Source organism: Acartia tonsa, chromosome 3, assembly GCF_053477335.1.
Source record: "Acartia tonsa isolate MP-2025a chromosome 3, ASM5347733v1, whole genome shotgun sequence".
NCBI classification, from domain to species: Eukaryota; Metazoa; Arthropoda; class Copepoda; order Calanoida; family Acartiidae; genus Acartia; species Acartia tonsa.
In genome coordinates, this window is record NC_137262.1 from 53,939,703 (window position 1) to 53,961,686 (window position 21,984).

General features: G+C 31.9%; 1 protein-coding gene across 1 annotated transcript in view; it reads left to right on the forward strand.

The window, feature by feature from the left end:
- Positions 1-9,006, forward strand: part of LOC145315016 (leucine-rich repeat-containing protein 47-like) — a 46,848-nt gene extending 37,842 nt beyond the window's left edge. The window contains exons 13-20 of the mRNA XM_080155081.1: positions 359-426; positions 4,162-4,258; positions 5,094-5,176; positions 6,086-6,152; positions 6,505-6,616; positions 7,206-7,295; positions 8,075-8,142; positions 8,623-9,006. Coding sequence (XP_080011207.1) covers positions 359-426; positions 4,162-4,258; positions 5,094-5,176; positions 6,086-6,152; positions 6,505-6,616; positions 7,206-7,295; positions 8,075-8,142; positions 8,623-8,723 — 686 coding nt within the window. The 3' untranslated portion in view covers positions 8,724-9,006. The remainder of the gene's footprint in view (positions 1-358; positions 427-4,161; positions 4,259-5,093; positions 5,177-6,085; positions 6,153-6,504; positions 6,617-7,205; positions 7,296-8,074; positions 8,143-8,622) is intronic.
- The last annotated feature ends 12,978 nt before the right edge of the window (positions 9,007-21,984 follow it).

Sequence of the window (21,984 nt, forward strand, 5' to 3'; positions counted from 1 at the left end):
CCATGAATCATTATACCAAAAATCAGAACATTCGGATAATTAGATCACATAAAAAATTTTTGTTAAAAAAGTTAAAAATCAACATGTTTAAAATGGACGTACGGACATTCTGGTAATGATTATAGAGTTGCTACGCTTTCTAAATCATAACTAACTACTACAGGAATCCCCATGCAAAGTTTGAAATCGCTAGGACAATTCTAACATGCCTAAATTAACAAAAAAAGCTATCTGTCTCAGACGTACGGACGGACGAACGGACCGACCCTAATAATAGAAAAGCTTCGCTTTTAAAAAATTATTCAAAGCCGTTAAGAAAAATCACTTATTCTATCATTCATGATAATTTTTATTTTAGTAAAAGATGTGAGACCCTTCATAGTGACCTGTTTTATTAAGAATATCAATCTAACTGGTGAAAATTTGAGGAAAGCATTATTAGACGTTTAATATTAAAATTAATTTCATGCGAGAAAAAGGTTAAATTATGCTGTTGAAACCACTAACTTCTATAAAGTATTTAAAGCAATATTACATGCAACATATCAATATTAAATTTTCAAGTTTTGTTCAGAGTTTTAAATATTTAGTTTCTACTTTATAAGAATGGTATTATAATTGCTTGCATGTTACACAAGTTCATCATGTACACAAACACAGTGAAACTCGTAGATGATAAATTTAATGATACCCCCTTTACCCCATCCCCTCCCCTATTGGATGAGCAAACATACCAATAAATGACAGGGGAAATAGCAACCTAAGTTGACGATAATTTTTCCCCTGTCATAATATCCACGTCTAATTATATCCTATATCTATTATTATAAGATTCGCTTTTACTTCTAATTGGTTCATGTTCGTTTGTCCGATTTTCGTTGAGTTTTACTTTTATGGTTTTGAATCTTATTCATTTACATATACAGACTGGCCAGAGTGTACGTTTTGTACGTTACGCATCGAATCTGTGTACGTTCTGGACGTTATTTTGATATGTGTACGTAACGTATTTTGAAATTTGTATTTTTGTACGTTTTACGTTTTTTAAAAAATAATAAGAATCAAATATTAGCAGAAAAGTAATTTGTATGTTTTGTACGAAAATTTTAACAAAAACTATAGGTGTATTATATTAAATAAATTCAATATTATCTTAAATTTTAATAGAACAAAAACATGTAGGTAAATTATGCATATATGTTATTAGAACTTACAGTTTAAATTTATGGATTTGAAATATATGTCCTAAAGATTTAGTTTAAACTATTAAACAGAAAGAGATATGCAGTTGACTAAATTCAAGTTTAAATGCATTTCATGCAACTACCCCTTTAATAGATTTTACGATAATTTTTTTCAAATTCTTTACATACTTGGGTAAATTTTCCGAGATATCATATGGTGCTCAGTTTAGGATTAAGAAGTCTTATTTTTTGGTATCTTCAGTTTTTAAAGAATAAGAATCAAATATAAGTATAAAAGTATTTGTATATTTATTTGTATTTGTACAAAAAGTATTACAAAAATAGTATATTATCTATAATACAAAGTAGAATGATGTCTGTCTGTCTGCTTGTCCGTCTGTAATGTTAATGTTAATGTCGTGTGGGTGAGTTGCACCTGGACTGAACAGTCAACTTGTCAACTCAAGGCCAGACTCTTGGTCCTTCACCTCATACCCGTGGTACAGTACATTACAGACAACCAACCCTTTGATTGCACGATCTTTGTCTGAAGATCCTAACTGTGCATGGTAATGAGTTGCGCCTGTTTGGGGCCAAGGCATTCCCCCTACTCTAACTCTTTGATGTCCTGTGCCGAACAGAGCAGGTAGGTACCATTTTTAACGTCTTTGGTATGACGCGTTGTCCGTCTGTATATCAGAAGCTTAATATCTCAGTAACCACTGAACCTATTGGGCTCTACTCTTCACGGAATATACCTAATAGTCCTGTGATGGTTTTTTGCTATTTTCTTTAGGGGAGGGACACTTAAAGCTTTTTACTTTCTACTAGGATTAGAGGCTTCGCCCCTAGCCTCTAGAGGCTTCGTCCCCTCTTTTATAGAATCGTTTGTTGGAAATTTGTCAAAAAAAAAAAAAAATATTGTGATTATTTTTTTCATTTAGGCTTCGCCCCAGGGTGCGGTGGGGGTTCCCCCACCCCGCTGATTTGCATTAGTTTACAAAAATAAATTGAGGGGTGGTTGATTTTTTTGGGAGGTAGGGTTTCCCACACTCTAAGAAAATAGCCTAAAACTACCACAGGACCAGTAGATATATTCCCTGAAGATTAGAATTTAAAACCCAATCTGTTCAGCGGTTACCAAGATCTTAAGCTTTAGACAGACAGGCATTGATTTACTTTGTATTAAAGACTAGTAATTTCCGAGATCTTTAGCAATAGACAAAATAACCCTATATCCTATTATATGTTTATCCTATAAATCCTTTTTTTCTGTAACGAAGAATCGCTGAACCGACATGATCTTTGTGAGGTTGTAGGCTATTTTCTCTGTCCTTCCATATCCCTTCAAGAACCTGTATTCAAAATGGTAGAAAAATAGCCTAAAACCATCTCGGTAACTGTGTTAAGTAGTTATGAAAATCTTAAGCATCAGACTAAAAACTTACTACTTTATTTAATAGAATATACTTAGTACGTAATAACAGGATGTATGTCTCTCTGTCAGTTTATTTGTACCGAAGGTTCTCGCTAACCGCTAAACCGATATGGTTCTCCTTTACAGGGTAGCTTCTCATAGGTCCTGGGAGAGGGTACAACAACCCTCCCAAGAGAAACTACTCTTAGAAAAAAATCACCACCCTTGCCCTATTTATTCTTTCTTTTTAAAATTGAAATCAGAAATGGGGATGGTCTACTTCCCCCTCCCTCACTAAAAAATTTATTAGCGAAGCTACTCTATAATCACTTTGTCAGTCCGTTATGCTATTGGAGAAACGTGATTTTCTCGGCTCCTGTTTTTTGATTGAATAAGTTCACATTCTACATATTTTCATTGAGATTTGCCTTTTGGTTGGGTGCTAGATCTATTCCTAGATTTTCTTTTTTTCATGGTTTTCTCGACTTCTATTCAAGATAGACGGCTGAAATTTTCAGGGAATAAATAAATTCACATTCTACATATTTTCAAAAAGTTTCTTTAAAATTTGTCTATTTGTTGCAGTGCTAGATCGATTCCTAGATGTTTAGGTTTTTGTGATTTTCACAACTCATATTCCGGATAGTCGGTTGTAATTCTAAGGGATTGTATTAGTTTTCATTCTTAATACTTCCACTAAATTTCATTGAGATTTGCTTATTGGTTGGGGGGCTGAATTTATTCCTAGATTTTCACGTTATTATATATTTTTCAAAGGTTTTGTAATTTATTTAAATAAGTTAAATGCTTATTTTTTACGACACTACTCTATAGTTTATATTATATAGTTCCCAGATTTCCATCAATAACTTTTGAGCTTCGCTACTTAAGGATGTTGTCATCCTTGTTTTTTACTTTTTATTTTTAAATAAAAAAATGGGTTTTTGAATTCAACTCCCCCCCTCCCTAATCAAGTTCCTCTAGAGGCCTCTAAGGGCGTAGTCGCTGGTCCTTATAATAGGATATACTTTGTACATAATAACTATTTTGGGGAAGAGTATCACCATCCACCCTCCCAAGAGAAATTGACTTTAGAAAAAAAAACTACCTCCTCTCCCCAAAAATGAATTTTAATTGCTCACTGATTTTAAGTTAATTTTTTTCCAGATGTCTATAAATAACTTTTGAGCTTCGCTACTTATGTATGTTGTCATCCATGTTTTTTTTTATTGAATTCAACTCTCCCCTCCTCAAGTGCCCCTAGAGGCCTTTAGGAGCGTAGACGCTAGTTCTTTTAAATAGAGTAGTAGGATATCTTGTGTCTGTCAGTTCGCTATGGTTCTCCTTTACAGGTAGCTGCTAGTAGACTTAAATGTATTGATAATAGGTAACTAGGAAATTATTTAACTTATTTTTATTAGGAATGTACGTTCTTGTACGTTTTTTTACTTTTTTTATGTACGTAACGTATTTTTTTGTGTACGTTATGTACGTTTTTTATTTTCAAAATTGGCTGGCCAGTCTGCATATACCTACTTATTATGAATAATGCTCTATAATAGGAAATTCTTACAATTACAAACCAAACTACACAAAGGAGTTTGTGATAACAGAAAAATAGCCACAATAGCAACTCATGATTTAGCTGAAGTAAAAGGTAAAGTAATCTTTAAAAATAGGTAGATTGTTGGTGAATTTTATACATTTTTTACACCTTATCTAATCTCCCCCCTACCACAAAAAAATCAATTATCCAAGTACCTGCGATTTAAGATTTAATAAATAAGTTAAAACCTTAATCTTATGTAACAAAAAAACCAATGGGCTAAGAGTAAACTAAGCACAGACCAATCAAAAATTGAAAGTAACAGAATGTTTGTCTGCATGTACCGAACATGGTTCTCATTTACAATGTAGAATAATTCTCATAGTTCTAGGGAATTATACTAAAACTAGCGGCTTCGCCCCTAGCCTCTTGGGGCAAAGCCCCTAGAGGTTTGATCAAACTAATTTTTCGTGTTTTAGATTTTAAAGAAAATTTAAAAAAAAAAAAATTTTTTTTTTTTTGGGGGGGGGGGTTAGGGGGGGGGGAGTCGACTCCACTATTTTAATTTTAGTTTTAAAAAGAATATTTTTTTGGGGGGGTTATGGTTGTCTTACCCCCCAAGAAAATAGTTATAAACCTTCCCGGGACCTATGAGAAGAAAGGAGAACCCGATCGGTTCAGCGGTTAGCGAGATCCTTCGCTACAAACAAACAGACAGACATCGTTCTTCTTTGTATTATAGATATTGTAGGGGAGGGTACTACCACCGTCCTAAGAAAAATCGCCTCTAGAAAAAAATGTCACCCACTTCCAAAATTTTTTTTTTTCTTTTGCTTTGAAAAACTAAAATTGAAAAGGGGGGTCGACCCCTCCTCAAGTGTCTCCAGAGGCTTCTAGGGGGCAGAGCCGCTAATAATATTTATATAAAGAACATCTCTTATATAAGGTCCCTTGAGATATGCCACAATGAAACCTGATGTGTTGAAGATAGAACCTTTAGATGGGGGCAAACCGGTTTCTGCTAAAAAGGTAACAAAGATTCTAGCAGAGTACAGCACAGTACCTCACTCTCTTGCTTTGAAATAAATAGAAATAATGAAGGGTTTGGTTAAGTTTTAAGTTAAAAAACTAGTTATAGGGTAGCAACGCAGATATTTACACACACCGCTGTGGTTAGGCATTAACAAAAAATTCTACTCCCATCCTTAATTTTGAGGTGGATTCTTAAAAGAAATTTGCCCCACTAATCACTTAGTGGGGCAAAATTGTTTTCGTAAAAAATCCACCAAAATCACATTAAAAATCTACAAAAAATTAAACAAAATCATAGAAGGGCTATAAACATAAGATTTTATTTAATTTTTGTAGATTTTTTTTGTGATTTTGGAGGATTTTTCACGAAAACAATTTTGCCCCACTAAGCGATTAGTAGGGCAAATTTTTTTAAAGAATCCACCTCTAGACTCGCTACATAGACACGTTGATCTAAAGAACAAAAAAATATAGACATTTAGACGAATGTATAATATCCTAAAACTCAGATAAACAAATGATACTGTCTACAACATTAGGAGAAACCATAATGGTCCTAGGACAAACGCAGGAGTCTCAAACGTTGGAGTGGACAAACTTAGGGGTGGACCCTTAACCTAACTTAACCTATTTTAAACCACCTTTTAGCTTTTGTAAATGCCTAACTCCTGCGGGGGGCTTATTTGTATATTCATATCTTAACCTAACCTAATCTGTATAGAAATACTTGATTAAATTAATATTTTAACATTCCTGCGTTTGTCCACCCCGACGTTTGGGACTCCTGCGTTTGTCCTGGAATCACCATAATGTCTTAGAAGAACCCAAAATAAATGAAAAATAGCTGAAAACCTATCCTACCGTACCAACTGACCTACATGTCCTGATTTGTTTTTACATTGTTAGTTGGTGGACAGATTGATGAACGAGGCAGAAAACGCTAGAAAAGAAAAGAAGAGAAGTCAAGTTTCAGGTATTGTTACCTATTTATATTGGGACTGTCGTCTTATTTAACTGATCTATCTCATTTAGTTTCAGCTGTTTCTGATCCAAAAATCAGCATCTCAGCAACATTTCAAAATTTTATAAACACGTTTTCTCATATCGTCGTCGCTTCACGTATTTATTGGGTATTTATTTTAAATCTTGATTTGATGCTACAAACCTTTTCCCCGTTCTCAACCATTTCAGTTTACAATGGTAATTTTGTTTGGATTCATTTGGGTTGTATATCAACTTAATATTCATTATCTTATCTCAAAATACCTTGCTAATAAAGCATATTTATCATTAAAATTATTAATTAAATTCTGGTTGAATTGTAGGCATCCATCAGTATGTGTACATGTTGGACAGACTGGAGGAATTTCCCTGCCTGCTTGACAGTCAAGATAGAGTTGTTAGCTTTCCACCTGTTACTAATAGCAGAATTACAAGGTAGCTAGTTGTTATCTTTCATTCAATTATATTTTCTATATGTTCTATACTCTCTCGATCTGTCCTTTCAATCTTCTCGGATAGACCCGTCTAGCTCTAGAATATCTTCTACAAAAACATTTAAAGGTTCACTACTTTAAGTACCTAAACTCGTTAAATGCACTTCTTGCAACTATCCCTTTCCTTCAATAGAAATCATTAGGTGATTAGATGTCACCAAAAAAAAAGTATCATGATTAATAAATTATGCCCTCTTGCGGCCAGATTACTATAAAACAAGACTCTGACTATTTGATGGAATAAATATATTCAATCATTTTCCAGTATGGCTACGAAATTAATTAATATCCGCTGGATTAGAACCGGTTATGAGCTTCTAATCCTTACTATAAAAAAACATAGGTACATTATCGACAATTTTCCACAATTACTAAATTAATAACAAAATTAAAACCAGTTTAATTGATCCGGGCTTTCGGCCCCTCGGGAGACCAACAAAATTAGGATTGATCTCATAAATTTTTATTTTACTATCCGCGGAAAGCTGTCTATAATACGATGCTATAAATATCTAAAATATCTATTTTAGGTTATCAGACACAACGACAGAAATAATGGTAGAGGTTACAAGTGGGACAAAGCTAGCTGACGCCAAGACAGTGGCCGACGCTTTGTTAAAGTAAGTTTATACAATGTTCCAGACTGACCAACAAACAGACAAAGATATTGGTAGACAAACACTGAGATAGATATACAGACAGACAGACAGACAGACTACTAGTCATGCCGTCAGTAATTGGGTAAGGATATTACACGCTATGACAGACAGGTAAACTTTAAGACAGATGAAATGACAAACATTGAAACAGTTTGACTGACAGTTATTAAGACAGATTTTCAAATAAGACAAAACCAAAAATTTAAATTCCTTCAAACACAGGCATGTTGCATATCAAAATGACCACATTAAAATGCTGATTACAGATCTAAAACCCGTTTTGAAAAATATTGATTCAGTCTAAAATGATTTTTTTTTTTTAAAACCTACCAAAATGAACAATTTTGACTAAATCAACTGTTTTTAGGTACTTAATGAGATCTTATTCGAACTAGGAGCAATATTTTTTAAAATGGTTTTCAGATTCATAATCAGCATTTCAATGCGGTCATTTTGATTTGCAACATGCCTGTGTTTAAAGGAATTTCAATTTTTGGTTTTATAAGGGGTTAGGCACTTTTTATACCCCCCCGCGCGCCGGCAGCCATAAGAGCTAAGTAACTTTTGAAACTTGAATGGGGCTTATCATACATATATATGCCTTCCGCAACTTATGATAACAGTAAAATCTAAAAAAAGGGGGAAATGGACCCACCCTATTACAGACACACACAGACGGCAGATATTGAATATACTCAATAAAAAGGTTTTTTTTAAAGCATTGATGTAAATTACTTTAGGGAAATTGTTGAATCAGATCTATGTGGCACCATTGAAGATAGTGAACTAAAAGAGCTACAAGTCTATCAGGGATTAATTGATATAACTTGGTTATCATTCAAGTATAGAGGAATAATTTTGGAAAAAAAATAATCTTCTCAATTAAGTATCTTTCATGTGTATGATTAAGGCAGGGACGTCATTGTCTATTCTTTTAATTTTTGGAGAAGTAAAATGAGGGTTTTAGAATTTGAGGGGAGTCAACAACCCCTATTATACCCTCACCCGTGGACGTTTATGAATTTAGGTTATTCAGCGTATTTATTTTCCTTTCATATACTGTCTTTCTTGTTCGACCTATATGAAACTTCCTTGAATGAAACAGTCAATTTTTTCTTTATGTCTTATTACTTTATTTTCTTTTTACTTATCCATGAAACATAGCTTTTATTTTCAATTATTATCCTAAAAAACAGAAATAATACTTCAATTATTTCAAGAAATACATATATCATATTCTTTTACAAGTTTAAATAAATTAAATATATCCATTATCATAAAATGATCTAGGGGCGAGTATTGGATCACGAAGGATCTCTGAAAGTCACCTACCCATCCAAAACTGACCTAGCCTTCGAGAAAGTCAAGTTCGCCATTGAAAGGAAATAAGTACAGATGCGGAAACTTGTTGAGTAGCTACGTGACTAATTTTATTTGTGATTGAAATTTTTTACACAAATCATATTTTTCCTTCAAATTTGATGCAAACACAGGCGTGCAGAAGGGTGGTGTATCCCCCCCCCCCCATGGCAAAATTATTGGGGGTTGATTTATAAATTGCATTTTTTATTTGTTAAATCCATTGTATCATTGAATTTTTCTGTGATGTTTCTACTTATCAATTTTATTTAATAATTTAATATAATAAATTTTTTTACTTCCAAAAAAATCACGAATAGTTTTCTTTAAATAATCACCAAACTTTATCAAATATTGAAGGAGACTAAAGTTCGTGCCATTTTAAAGATTTAGGATGAGCGACTATTTTTAAACAAAAATAAAATCATTTTCAGTTTTGTCCAACTTGTTAAAAAAATAGTTTAAAACCATGATAGTTAGGGCATGTAGAAATATTCTTTGTGAAAGTCCATAGATTAAAATCTTTGCTATAGATATACGAACAGCCATCCATATTAAATTAGACATTTTCTTTCAGCCGCGCGGCTTTGTCCCTTTTTCTGCGGCGGTTGTGCACTGTTAAAGATTTAACAATTAGATTTAATCTTATTTTAGCCTAACAAACTCATGCGCAAAACAAACAGAAAACCTATTATTATCATTTTAAGGTGTAAAACTTTCTATGGGTAAAATTCTAAAATAAAGACCGACATATGGAACGTGAAAACTTTCATATTCATCATAATTTAATATCCTTTTATTCTCTTTGTCAGCAATATCTTCTCTTATCATACAAATTTATAGCTGGTGTTCATACAAAAATTTTAATGGAAAGTTATGTTCGAGTAAGATTTCGTCTGTTTAATAGAAAGTTCTAGAATTTTGAGGAAAGGTTAACATTAAATTTCGATTTTTTCAGTCGATTATTTACTTTGTGTGTTTGGCTATCTAACGCTGTGGTACAGATGGATATTATACGGAGGAAAAATTTCCTCGACTTTAATTAAATTTAAATGTCTATTTCTTGTCATAATTTCTACGTCCAATATGCATCTACTACTCTATAATTCTTTTTCTTTAGTCCACCCGTTATGCTGCTGTACAAATTTACAATACAAAATGAATTAATTAAGAGCCATAGTCCAAAAATACGGTGCTTTCCTTCAAAGTTCTAGTTGAGCATTTTTTGAGTTAAACAAAGGGGAGGGGTAGTTTTTTCTTCTCCTACGACTATTACTAACCCTTGCTTAGTGCCCATAATAACCTAACCTACTACAAATAAACGAGTAACTCCCCCCCCCCCCCTTATTATCGATTCATTTCAAGAGGCACTTTGAGGGTATAACAACAGCATTTTTTTTGTTGGTGTTATTGTGTGAGGCAAATTGTTTTTTTTTCTTGAAAAGGTTTTGGATGTTGCACTATTCTCTAAAGATGAGAACATATGCTTTCTTTAAATGGACACGGACAGGAGTACAAAAAAGATAAACTCCCAATTGTGATAATTAAGGATCTGAAGAGATAAGACAATGAACAAAAGATTAAATTACATCCCTAATGATAATAAAGAAATAAAAAACTTCTTTTATGTTATTAAAAATTATTGGTTAAAAAGTTCGGACACTGTTAGTTTAAAGCCAACTAATAGCAATTCAATACAAGTAGCCAACACATTATAAAACTTTGGGTGTGAAAGAAGGTGTATTAACTTTTATTTTTATAGCTAGCCGGTGCTTTAGTACGTAGTAGATGTAAAATTTTCCATAGAATTCAGATATGCAATCGTTTTTTTTGTAGACCTCTTATTTTTAAAGTAATTTAAGTTTTTTTAAAAAATTAAGTCGATTTTAAGGTACTAAAACGCAACAAAAAAAGGAAGAAAATAGACATTATGAACAAAAATTGTAAGATCTTACTTTTTGAATTCTGTATATAAGTTAATTATTGAAAAAATCGATTTTTTTAAACCCACGAGAATAAAAACGTTGAACTTAATTATATCAATACACAGGCATAAAAAATATGGGTTCATATATACCTTTAGAATCAGAAAAATATTACAAATCCATTGTAAGCAAAATTGAAAAAAAGTAAAAAAAGTAAAAAAATAAAAAATATAAAAATGGCCTAACATATTATTTTGTACAGGCAACACTTTCTTCATCCCCTCTTTACCCCCTTCCCATTTTTATTCTCAAAACAAGAAATAAGATGGTTGCCTGTATAATATAATATAATATTTTCATATAATTCCTTTTATTGTAGTTTATTTACTATTTTGTAAACTTTTATTTCAATTTTGCTTAAAATAGATTTCTAATATTTTTCTCAATCTAAAAGTACAGGGTGCACCACATAAATCCGGACTTTTTCTTATTTTTAAACAAATAAACATGAAATCGTCAATTTTAAAGATTTTATTGAATTTTAAAAACTGGGAAGCAACCTAGGTATATGACTTTTAGCTTATTTAATAAAATCGCCGCCAGCCTCAATCACTGCCTCTACCCGCCCCCTGAATTGCCCGCCAACCCTGGTCACCATGTCCTTGTTCAAGCAGGCGAAGTTCTCCATGATAGGAGTAATGAGAGAGGTCTTTTTGGTATGGGCGCGTCTATTGGTTCATGTTTTAATGGCGCTCCAGGCCCAAAAGTCCATTTGATTAAGATCGGGGTTGCTGGGAGGCCACATCTCCTTAAGGCGTAAGTAACAGCAGGATCCAAATTGACTCATCTTTAAAGCTACCCTTTGACACGGCGGCTCTCATTTGGGCCACAGTTAAGCTAGAACAACGTTTTATACCTTTTTAAAAATGTATTAAGATAGGGTTATCAGCGCAATACATAGTCTAAAACGAGTTTTAAGGTTCCATATGGGCCCCTGAAGTCAAGAACCGAGAAATTTTCAAGATTTTTGACGTTTTTGACATCTTAAAATCTACCACGATCCACTTTGTCGGAGTTCTACAGCCAAGTCAGCTGGGATAGAGAGCTCTAGTCTTTTCTAGTGTTTTCACTAGGTATCTGATAGTATCTCCAGCAAGTTTCAGTAGTCCATCTCACCTACAGATGGGCTGAGGTCTGATTTAGTAGGCCCAAGTCATAAATCCACGGTAATTTATCTGCGCAATTTAAATCTGCCTTGTTGAACATATGCGCGGCCAGCTCGGCGTACACGTCCTCCATCGTCCAAAGATTTTCATGGGCAAAAAGGTCATTACTTAAGCTTCTTATAGTTGGGTCAAACGTCCTGATTGGTCAAGTAGTTTTGGCGCTATGGCCGTTTAAAAAAAGTCCGGATTTATGTGGCGCACCCTGTATATATAACGTCTATTTCTTATGCCTGTGTAATGATATAATTAGGTTCAAAGTTTTTATTCTCGTGGGTTTTAAAAAAATGGATTTTATCAATAATTACCTTACAGAATTCAAAAAGTAAGGTGTCAAATTAAAGATCTTACTATTTTCGTTCATAATGGCCATTTTCTTCCTTTTTTTGTTGCGTTTTAGTACCTTAAAATCGACTTAATTTTTTTAAAAATCTTATATTACTTAACAAATAAGAGGTCTACAAAAAAAACCGATTGCATATCTGAATTCTATATAAAATTTTACATCTACTACGTACTAAAAGCACTGGCTAGCTATAAAAATAAAAGTTAATACACCTTCTTTACAATTTAAAGTCCCATCACTCCCATTTATTAATCAAAATAGTTTCTTTTACTGTAGAAGTTCATGCATAATGTAAACAATGATACTACATTTTACGTCGATTTTTGTTTAGACTAAGAAAATCTCTATATTGTTCTCTATTATGATTGTCTCTGCTTGTAGAAAACGGCATATGCTAATCAAATACTTATCTAAACATAGCACCCAAGTAAAATGACGATTTTGTAACATATGCGCTTTTTAGATAGAGATTCTTTTTTTGTGATGCATTTTGCCAATTTTTAAAAGCGAAGCTTTTCTACAATTTGTGTCGGTATGTCAGTGTAATGTATAGCTCTGGTCGTTAATTTAGGCATTTCAGAATCGATTACAAATTTTGTTTGATTCCCTAAACAAAGCTTAAGAAACTTTAAGATAACTTTTAAAATTACTTTTTATGTGATGTAGTTGTCACATTACCATGATTTTAAATTGGTTATTCCTATGACGATAATTTCTTAACATTCTAGGGGTTTCTAACGTTTACTTGCATTGTTTATATGTTGGTTATCTATTATCAGCATTTACTGCTTTCTTAAAAAATCTGAAAAATCAAAATAAAGACATATCCAATAAGAAGTAGTGTGGGCAATGGCATAAATTTTTATATTCTAAAGAGTGAATTAATGTGAGTTCGTTATTAAGTAATACTATTATTACCCAGGAATAAGGTATAGCTAAAAAGCGAAATGAGACTAAAATAATGATTTGGGGGCAGTAAAAATGACCGTCATTACAAAATGACGAAACCTTTTCACATATTTCGTCTAATTAACACCTTACACCACCTCCTTCTCGTTCATAAATTGAGTTATAGACACAAATGAGCTAAATGCTTGTCTCTGTCTTAAATCCAGCAATGTGGAGCAATAACTTTCAAAAGCTGCAGCCGCACAGTGTTGAAAAAGTTGTCGCAAATGCTACAAATCTTGCGGCTTCGAGAAAGGTAAGCAGACTGCCAAAACAGCCACATATTTAGTTAGTCGCAGCCGTAAACTCTGGATTCAGCCGCTTCTGTGGATTACTGATTAACATAGATTTAATCTTAACTATATTATCTATTCTGTCATTGCCAACACCGTTAAGGCCTTTAAAGGAAGGATATTATTAGAGTTTGATTGATTGGACAAATTAGCCGTTCAAATTTTGGATAAAACTTTCTTATTTTGATACAAAATAATGTTTAATTGTCCATGTAAAATCTTAATTTTGCGTGGTGATTTTCTTTTGTTAGTTATAAATAAGCATTAAATATTTAAATGATTTATTAGGTAAAAGTTTTAGAATATTTTGTTTAAAAGGAGAGATTTTCCAGTATGGATTCGAAACAGATTAATAGCCGCTGGATTAGAAACGGTTCTCAGCCATACTGAAAAATTATGCATAGCATCGTTTCTGAAATTAATACCAGTTTTGTAAGCACGGGTCTTCGGCTTTTCAGGGATAAGCTTGTATTAGAAATTTTGACGTAAATTATCATTTTTATTTTATCAAAATATATCTATAGATCTACTAATGTCTTAGCCTAGCACGATTTTTTCATTAATTGGAAAATAATATTTACCATGAAAATGTATTTTGGACATTGGATACATTAGTAGGGAAAGCATTTTCCAGTATGGCTTCAAAACCGATCAATATTCGCTGGATTGGAATCTGTCCACAGCCATACTGAAAATCGTATTACAAAGAATTTTCCATAAATATTAAACATAAATTTATACCAGTTTTGTTAGTTTTAATCTTATAATTTTTTATTTTAATATCCGCAGAAAGTTGTATATAATACGATGCAATAAATAACTATTCCTTATCAAGTAGGTGCTTCACTACCCGGTTCCCGGAACAGTCGCGTCCTTCAGTCACACTACTATGGCCAAGGCGCAGCGCTCTCACCTCCTCTCCCGGTCCAAGCTTGATTCAGTGAAACACTAATATCTGTCTGATTAGAAATACTTATCCAATGAAATGACTAATTATATTCAAGCCAAATCACTAGATAATAGATTACTAAACAGTAGATATATAATTTACCTAAAAACCCTATTCCGAAAATAATGTGTTATCGGTGGTTTCAGGATTGTATATCAACAATCATACGTTTATTGGAAATCAAACTATTAAGTTATTGGTAACCTATAAAACTTTCAATGACTATTTATCAATACTTGCCCATAAGGGCTTAAACCCTATTATTTCCCCCCTATACCTAATACATAAACAAAATTTTTTAATGTCTCAGATTTTTATTTTTAAGGAAACGGAATAATTTTAATTAACAAAATCTATTTTATTTTAGGTATGTTTTTGCCAAAAATCTCAGAGAGAAGTTTTACTCAAGCTAAATTCTTGTCAAAGATTATAACCCGTCTTAACCCTTAAGACTTTCGACTGGTGATATAGTGTGTAGTATCACCACTACTGATACTATAGCCCGAAATGGGCCACCTTTTATAGGCCTTACTTCCCAGCTAACTGGGCAGAGCCTAGAGAGAATCACCAAAATGCTTCTCTTTTAACTTCTCTTTGGCAGAGCCTAGAGAGTATCACCAAAGTGTTTCTCTTTTAACTTCTCTTTGAGACATTTGATAAATCATCGAGTGTTTATACAAAGTGATAAGATAACAAATTAAAGATTGCAAAGTGATCACATTGTATTTTTGCACATGTTAAACATGAAAGTATGGAATCAGTGATTTCAACGAGTCCTATGCTTGAGAGATTTAAGCCAATAACTGTTCTCGTGGTCTTAAAGAACTATTAAATTTACATAATATCACAAGCAAAAACTCTCTGAAACCAGAAAATCCACACCATTGTTATTGTTATACTAGAAAATATTTGACTATTGATTTTACTATTTTCGTGGTTTTGTATGAATTACCATAAAAAGGATTAAGTTTTGATTCAACGAGTAAATGCATAGGGGAGAGATCTTTAAAGGGAAGTGTTAATTTGCACATATGTGGGTAAAATTATGACATGGGGGAAGGCTTATTTTTTCATGTGTTAACTCGTGGAAAACTCTTATGGTGCCTTTCAGCTTATTGAATTCGTACTTTACCAGATGTTTTTATAGATATGTACTTTATTTTAAAAAGAGTTATATTTTGTTCTAAAATAATTTCATCATAAATAAGAAGGCAAAATAATAAGCATATATTATTGGTGGAAAAGTTATAGGCACATAATTGTTAATCATTTTAAACATAACTAGATTTATCTGGATTATTTATTTACTAGATGTTTCTTTGAAGAATAATATAGAAGTTAAATTAGGATCTACTTTTCTCCCTTGCAAGGCTACTCTACAATTTTCTGTATGTTGTAAAATGACTAAGAGGGTGAAATGTTGATCCATGCTCTCCCCTCAGAAGAGAAGTCCTGTATTGCCATAATCATGAGGTTAAATGAAATATGATCTCAGATTGACTTCACTTGTTGAGGGTTAAAAATCTGAATCATTATTTTCTTATTTTTAGGATTTTTTTGTTGTTTTTTACACGGACGTACTTTTTATATAATATTAGTTTTTAAAAACATGATTTTAAGTTATGTTTCAATTAATTTGTTTATATACTATGTTAAAAAGTAGAAGACCCTTTAAAACTTATACCAAAACATTAAGGTCGTCTTACCTACATTGGTAAGCGCACGGGTGTAATGAATGCCGCGTTAAATTTTGAACACTTTATATATATACCGCATTTAATGGCGTCTAATTTTGTTATGGTAGCTAGACGCTGGAAATTCTTCATTTTTAAAAAGGGAAGAATTAAGCTAAAAAATGCCTTTTTAGGCTCTATTCAGTGAAAAATATGATAAAAATATATAATTTTTTAAACGGCTAATTTCTTTTTGGTGATAAATATTAGTTTTCCCTTAAAATTTCGGTAAAAAGTTTTATAAAAGCCTTCGTGATTAAATTTATATATGTACATGTTATAATATGCATTATATAAGTTAAAATTCAATTGTAACATATTTTTTTAGATTATCATGTTGAACCAAGCTGATAAAATTGGGTGTACTCGGCTTTGGTTGGTAAAAATGTTGAAACAAAAGGGCGTTGATTAATGAAGAAATAAGTACACCATTACTGGTAAACTAAATTTTGTTTTGTTTCTTAAGGCTAAAATTTAATTTCTTTATGCGTTGACTATTTAGCAATTTAAACTATTATTACATAATTTGTCTTTATATTTTTTATCCCTTATTTATTAATCCATTTTTATCGGGAAGAGTTAAAAAATAGAAAGACATTACATTAAACAATTATCTTTATAAAAATTTGGTCATTTTGTCACTATTTTTCCAAAGTTCATATTTTTTTGTTTTTGTTTGTAGATTAATACAGATGTTAATTTGCATAATATTTAGTCTTCCTTTTGTAAATCCTTAAATAAATGTTCCATTAGACTAAATTTTATACGTATCTATAAAAGTATCTTTTTTAAGTTTTACTTTTTCATAGAATTGCAATCATTCCTGAATTATGACCTGAACACAATTATTTCAATGATTGAATTTTATGAGTTACTTTTTTAAATTAGAATTAGAGTTTGGAAAAAAACCTAATATGACTTTTTATTTTTTCAGGCGCTTTTGCTGAAGTTAGTGGCGTCTGGTTTGTCTTGGGACTCCTTGGCCGACCCCGCAGTAGGCAACGCTTTTGGTTGCCATTTTGTTCTTGGTTTGCCTCATGGTCGCAGCTCTGGTGCTTAAATTTGGTAGGTACCAAATTTATAATCTTTTTATTTATGACCTTTAAAACACTAGTTTTACATTATTGAACTAATGGCAAGTGGATAAATATGATAACCTTGTCATATTCATCTCCTTTCCACTAGTTGTACATTATATAACGTTATGTGTGTTGGAAAAATATAAGGTCTATATCAACTTTCCTGGGAACTTATTTAATAAAGGAACAACTAGGTAGTTTCAGTTTATTTGTTATGGGCCAAATATCTTTCCAACAATTACTATTGTTACTTTATTTTGGTTTACATATCTAGTTATAGAGCAGTTTTCTAAAACTGTTATAGTTCTTTTTACGCGTTAGTAAAAGCTACATATTTTATTGGTTTTTTATCCTATTTAGAATTGGTTAAGGGTTAATTCAAATTTATTTAGGTGTAGAGATTATTAACGGTTATTATTTTAAAGAGTGGAAAAAATAGAAATTTATTTGTTTGAGAATATTAACCCTTATTACATTTAGGCATGGATAAAGATACTGTAAAAAAATCTTAATATTGTTTTTTAGGAGATATTGTTTTTGTAGGGTGTCGGAGCCGTATATTTTGATGCGGCTTCAGCTCCGCGGAGCCATATTTGGAAATGCGGCTCCGGCTCCAGAACACTGCGTTTTGGTTTATCCTACTGCTAAACTTGCCTAAAATTTATCAAAATTTTCCTCATAATTTTTATGAATATTTGATTATAGTTTTTTAAAGATTTTATTGGCATATAAAGTAATTTACATTTAGAGTAAAATAATAGTTACTATTTGTGATTTTAAGTGTAGAGATATGATAAGGACTTTTTGATTCACCACAGACCTAGTCTTATTCTCACATATTAGTTTCAGCCTCTCGAAGTCAAGATTCATCAGAAGGTTCCCAAAATAAATATCAAATATTTAGAGATTGTCATAGTGTCTTAATTTTTTCATTAAAAATTGCAAAAATAATTTTCCCTGTTAACCCTTGGCAGGGGTGCAGAGTGATCATATCTGCAGGTGTGATGGGTAGGCCATAGATAGGAGTGTATTTGTTTATTTTCAACCAAATCTTTTAACCTTTTTGAAATAAAATAAACTCATATTTAGTTTCTTAAGACGTTAATCATTTGAGCCTACTACAATGCTATCTCTTCTCATAACATCAACTACAGCTGTGACTTGGATCCCTAACACTACACCAACTGTTGTAAATGGGGTTTAAGAGGTTTTGAACAATAATTGCTATAAGATTACTGATATTAAAGTATCAAAAGTTAGGAAAAGTATAAAATTAAAGACATTGTTGACAAATCTGAGTACAGTGTAAACAAGGAGTTTAAAACTTTTGCAAGTGATATATTTTCTACCGGGTGCGCGTGACCCCCTTTGTCAAAATCCTCAGCTTAAAAAAAAATAATGGAATACATTAGCATGATGCGTATTGCTGGTGTTGTTGTTGTATAGCTAGCAACAGTATTGTTTTTACTGTCAAAGACCAGTGAGTCTCTCCAGGTTAATGCTGTAATAGGTTATCTGAGATTCATAGCTTTTTAGAAAGTATCTGGTATTGTGGCTGTTGGTGTATATTCCAGTCCAAGTCAGGTAGAATCTTGCTAGGATACTGTGGAGACACATCTGATGAACGTCTGATGCAGGGTGCTGCATGTTGTAAAGCTGGTTTCTTGACGTATTTGACTGTTGGACGGCTGATTTTCAGGCTGAAGAGCTGGAATTGTCTGATTGTTTTTATCAGGATCAGGTACTTTGTCAGGAGCTAGTAGATGATGAATCTGGAGCTTACACTTGGGCATATTAATCAGCTTAGGTAATGACAAGGCTACGACTTTTGGTTTTGTGAAAAGAAATCATTTGAAAAATTTTATAAAAAAACTTGTATTCAAATTGGTCTTAAATATCTTTGCAACAAAGAACTAAAAATAGAAAAACTTTTGTAGGTTTTATTTGTTTAAAGTTTGTACTGGGTTTAAATCTTGAATTAGAAGGCTATTATTAACAACATTTTTAAAGGTATATATACCTCTAAAAGTATCACAGTTGTTGAGTTTGATCCTAGTACAGGTGTATTTTATCTAAACAGTAGAGATAGGGTTGAGTACTGTTATATTTAATTTAAATATGCTTCAATGTAAAATTTTAGTTGAAAATTTTGAATGTCTTAATTGTGCCTTTTTGAAAAGATTCGATAAATAGAAAGAAAGGATTTTTCTTGAATTAATATTGGCCACTTGACTTTAAAGATATTGGTCATTTAATTGTAATTTTATATTATACAAAATCTTTTTGGTATTTTAGTTATTGGATTTTTAGTCTATAGAGTCTTGAATCGGTTTTGGAATCTTCTGGTTAAAAGGAATTTTTTAGGAAAAAGGATGAAAATGACAGCTGATTTGTTTCTCCCATTTTAGTGTTTAGATACTTAACAACCTTTATCATACTTTTCTAATGTTACCCTAATAAGAAAAAAAGTTTTTATTCTTAAAAATTATCAGAAACCTAGAATAAAATTATTGTTTATTATTATTGCCCTAGCAAGAGCAGTAGGATGTCTGTCTGTATAGTTTTTGTTTTTTATTTTCGGAAATCCTGGATATCTTGATTTAATTTAGGGGGTGGTGTGGTAGTGTTGTGGTCTAAAAAGTTGTTTTTTCTTCCAATTTTAAATTATTGAGCAAAGAAAAAATTTCCTTTATTAACAAACTAATGATGACTTTGTGATGTTGTGTTACTTTATCCATCCCTATTTCTCCAATTTTAGTTTTTGGTATTACAAAAAAAATAATTGCTTTTTTAATGATACGAATAATAGGTATATTTCTGTATTAGACCGATACTTAAAAGATTGATTATTCTAAAAGTTGTATGACTATTTTAATATTTTTTAATTGTTCTTATTTTTCAGTTGTTTTGAGAGAGGAGATGAGACTTTTTATTTGTCTGGGCCGCTATTTATCCGCCAAGACAACCCACATGGAGCAGAGTGTCCCCGACCAGGATCTTGACCTGGAGCGAGGTCCCCCTAGTCCTGCTTTGCCCCTGGAGGTTTCAGGAAGCATGGGGTTTGCCGCTAGTCCGCTGGAGGACAAGGTAGGAGGTCATTCCTCCTCTGGTTATTGTTCTATTATGTGGTAAGTTATAATATTTATTTTATTCTTTGATGAATTTTTAAGTATCAGACTCAACTTTAATATTGAATATGAAACGGTATTTCTTCAAAACTCCTAAAAATTTTATCTTGTTGCTAATTTCAAAATAATGTTTTATAATCACAAAGTTTTTTGGTTTTTGATAACTATTTTACTCATAATAATTTCTAACTATTTTTTCTTTGTTTTAGATTATCATGTAGCTGTTATGCTGTTTTGTTCTGCTATTTTCTTAATTAGTGGGCTTTGTTGTTGTTGAAACTAAATCTGAGATAGCAGTTATGAGGTAATGATATTATCATTTAGATTCAGTTTAGATATTAATTTAATAATTGATTAAGTTCCCTTTTAGTCCTCTCTATTTCATCGGAGGTAGCTTCTAAAAGGTAGCTTAAATGACTATACATTGTAAAAATGATTTGAGAATATTAAGATATTTTATTTACTTGTAAGTTATGATAGTATATAAATTTTCATAGAGTGATAAAAAAAATGGTTTATAATTACAATGAATTTTATGATGAGAAAAAATATTTTGAACAAGATTATGTTTAGGACAGTGCAGAAAATCTCGAGTCTGTTAATTTAAGTTATCCTCAAGATTTTATTAGGTCCTAAAATTTTAGACCTAAGTTTTTTAAGTAAAATTATCATTTGGCTTTTTTTCTGTGTGCTTTTCTTTTTCGTAGAAACCTATTTAAGGCCTATTTTTTCTAGAACATTTTTTAGCTTGATTTAATACTTATTTTTTTCTGTTTTTTCAGTCATGACTCCTCGGCACCCAGTTTATTTCGACAAGTGTGGTTCCAACATTGCCGATCGATGTAACCGGGCCCAGCTTGAAGGCGGTGGAGGACCGCCATATTTTTTATGGCCTTGTCCCGCCTATTTTTGACCGCAGGATGAGTCGCCTGTACACTTCTGGTTTACTTGGTAAGTGTTCTTTTTGCTTCTATTTTGGTCCTTTTTGGGCCTATGGTGCTTTCATCCCTTTTCATAGGATTGTAAAGCTAATGTTTTTAAAGAAAACCCCTTAATACTCCTTTAGTATTATTTTTTCGGGGAATAAGATACATGCATGCTTATTCTTATTTTAGGTGAAGCAAAAAGATTTGGCTTTGTTTTGTGTAAACAGAATATGTGACTGATATATTTATAGTTAAATAGTTATTTGCTTCATAGCAAATTACTTCTCCCCCTCTGCAAAAAAAAAATTTGCTCATTTGAAGGGGTGAAAATAATTTTTGGTTAATGTTTAGATGTCGATTTTTATTAGCTGCTTTATTTTTCAGTTCATTTTGTTAGGGAGTTGGGGGGGGTGGGTTATATGTTAAAAACTTAAATTTATTTTGTTAATATCATTTTGTATAAAACATATAAAACATTATTTTCTGTCTATCTATAGAGTAATTGAGATAAGAGACATTGATCATTTGACTTATAGATTTAAGATAAGAGTGAGAGAAAGTGATAAAGAGAAAGGTCGAGAGAAAGAGAGAAAGAATTAATATTGCTTTTTGTTCTATACTGATAGGTTTGGTGTTTTGTTTTTATTAAGGAGTGTCGTGTAATGCTAAAAATTTAGGTGTGCGAAAACAAAAATATGATTAAAGTTTTAGTTTATTAATGTTGATTTTGTTTTTATGTTG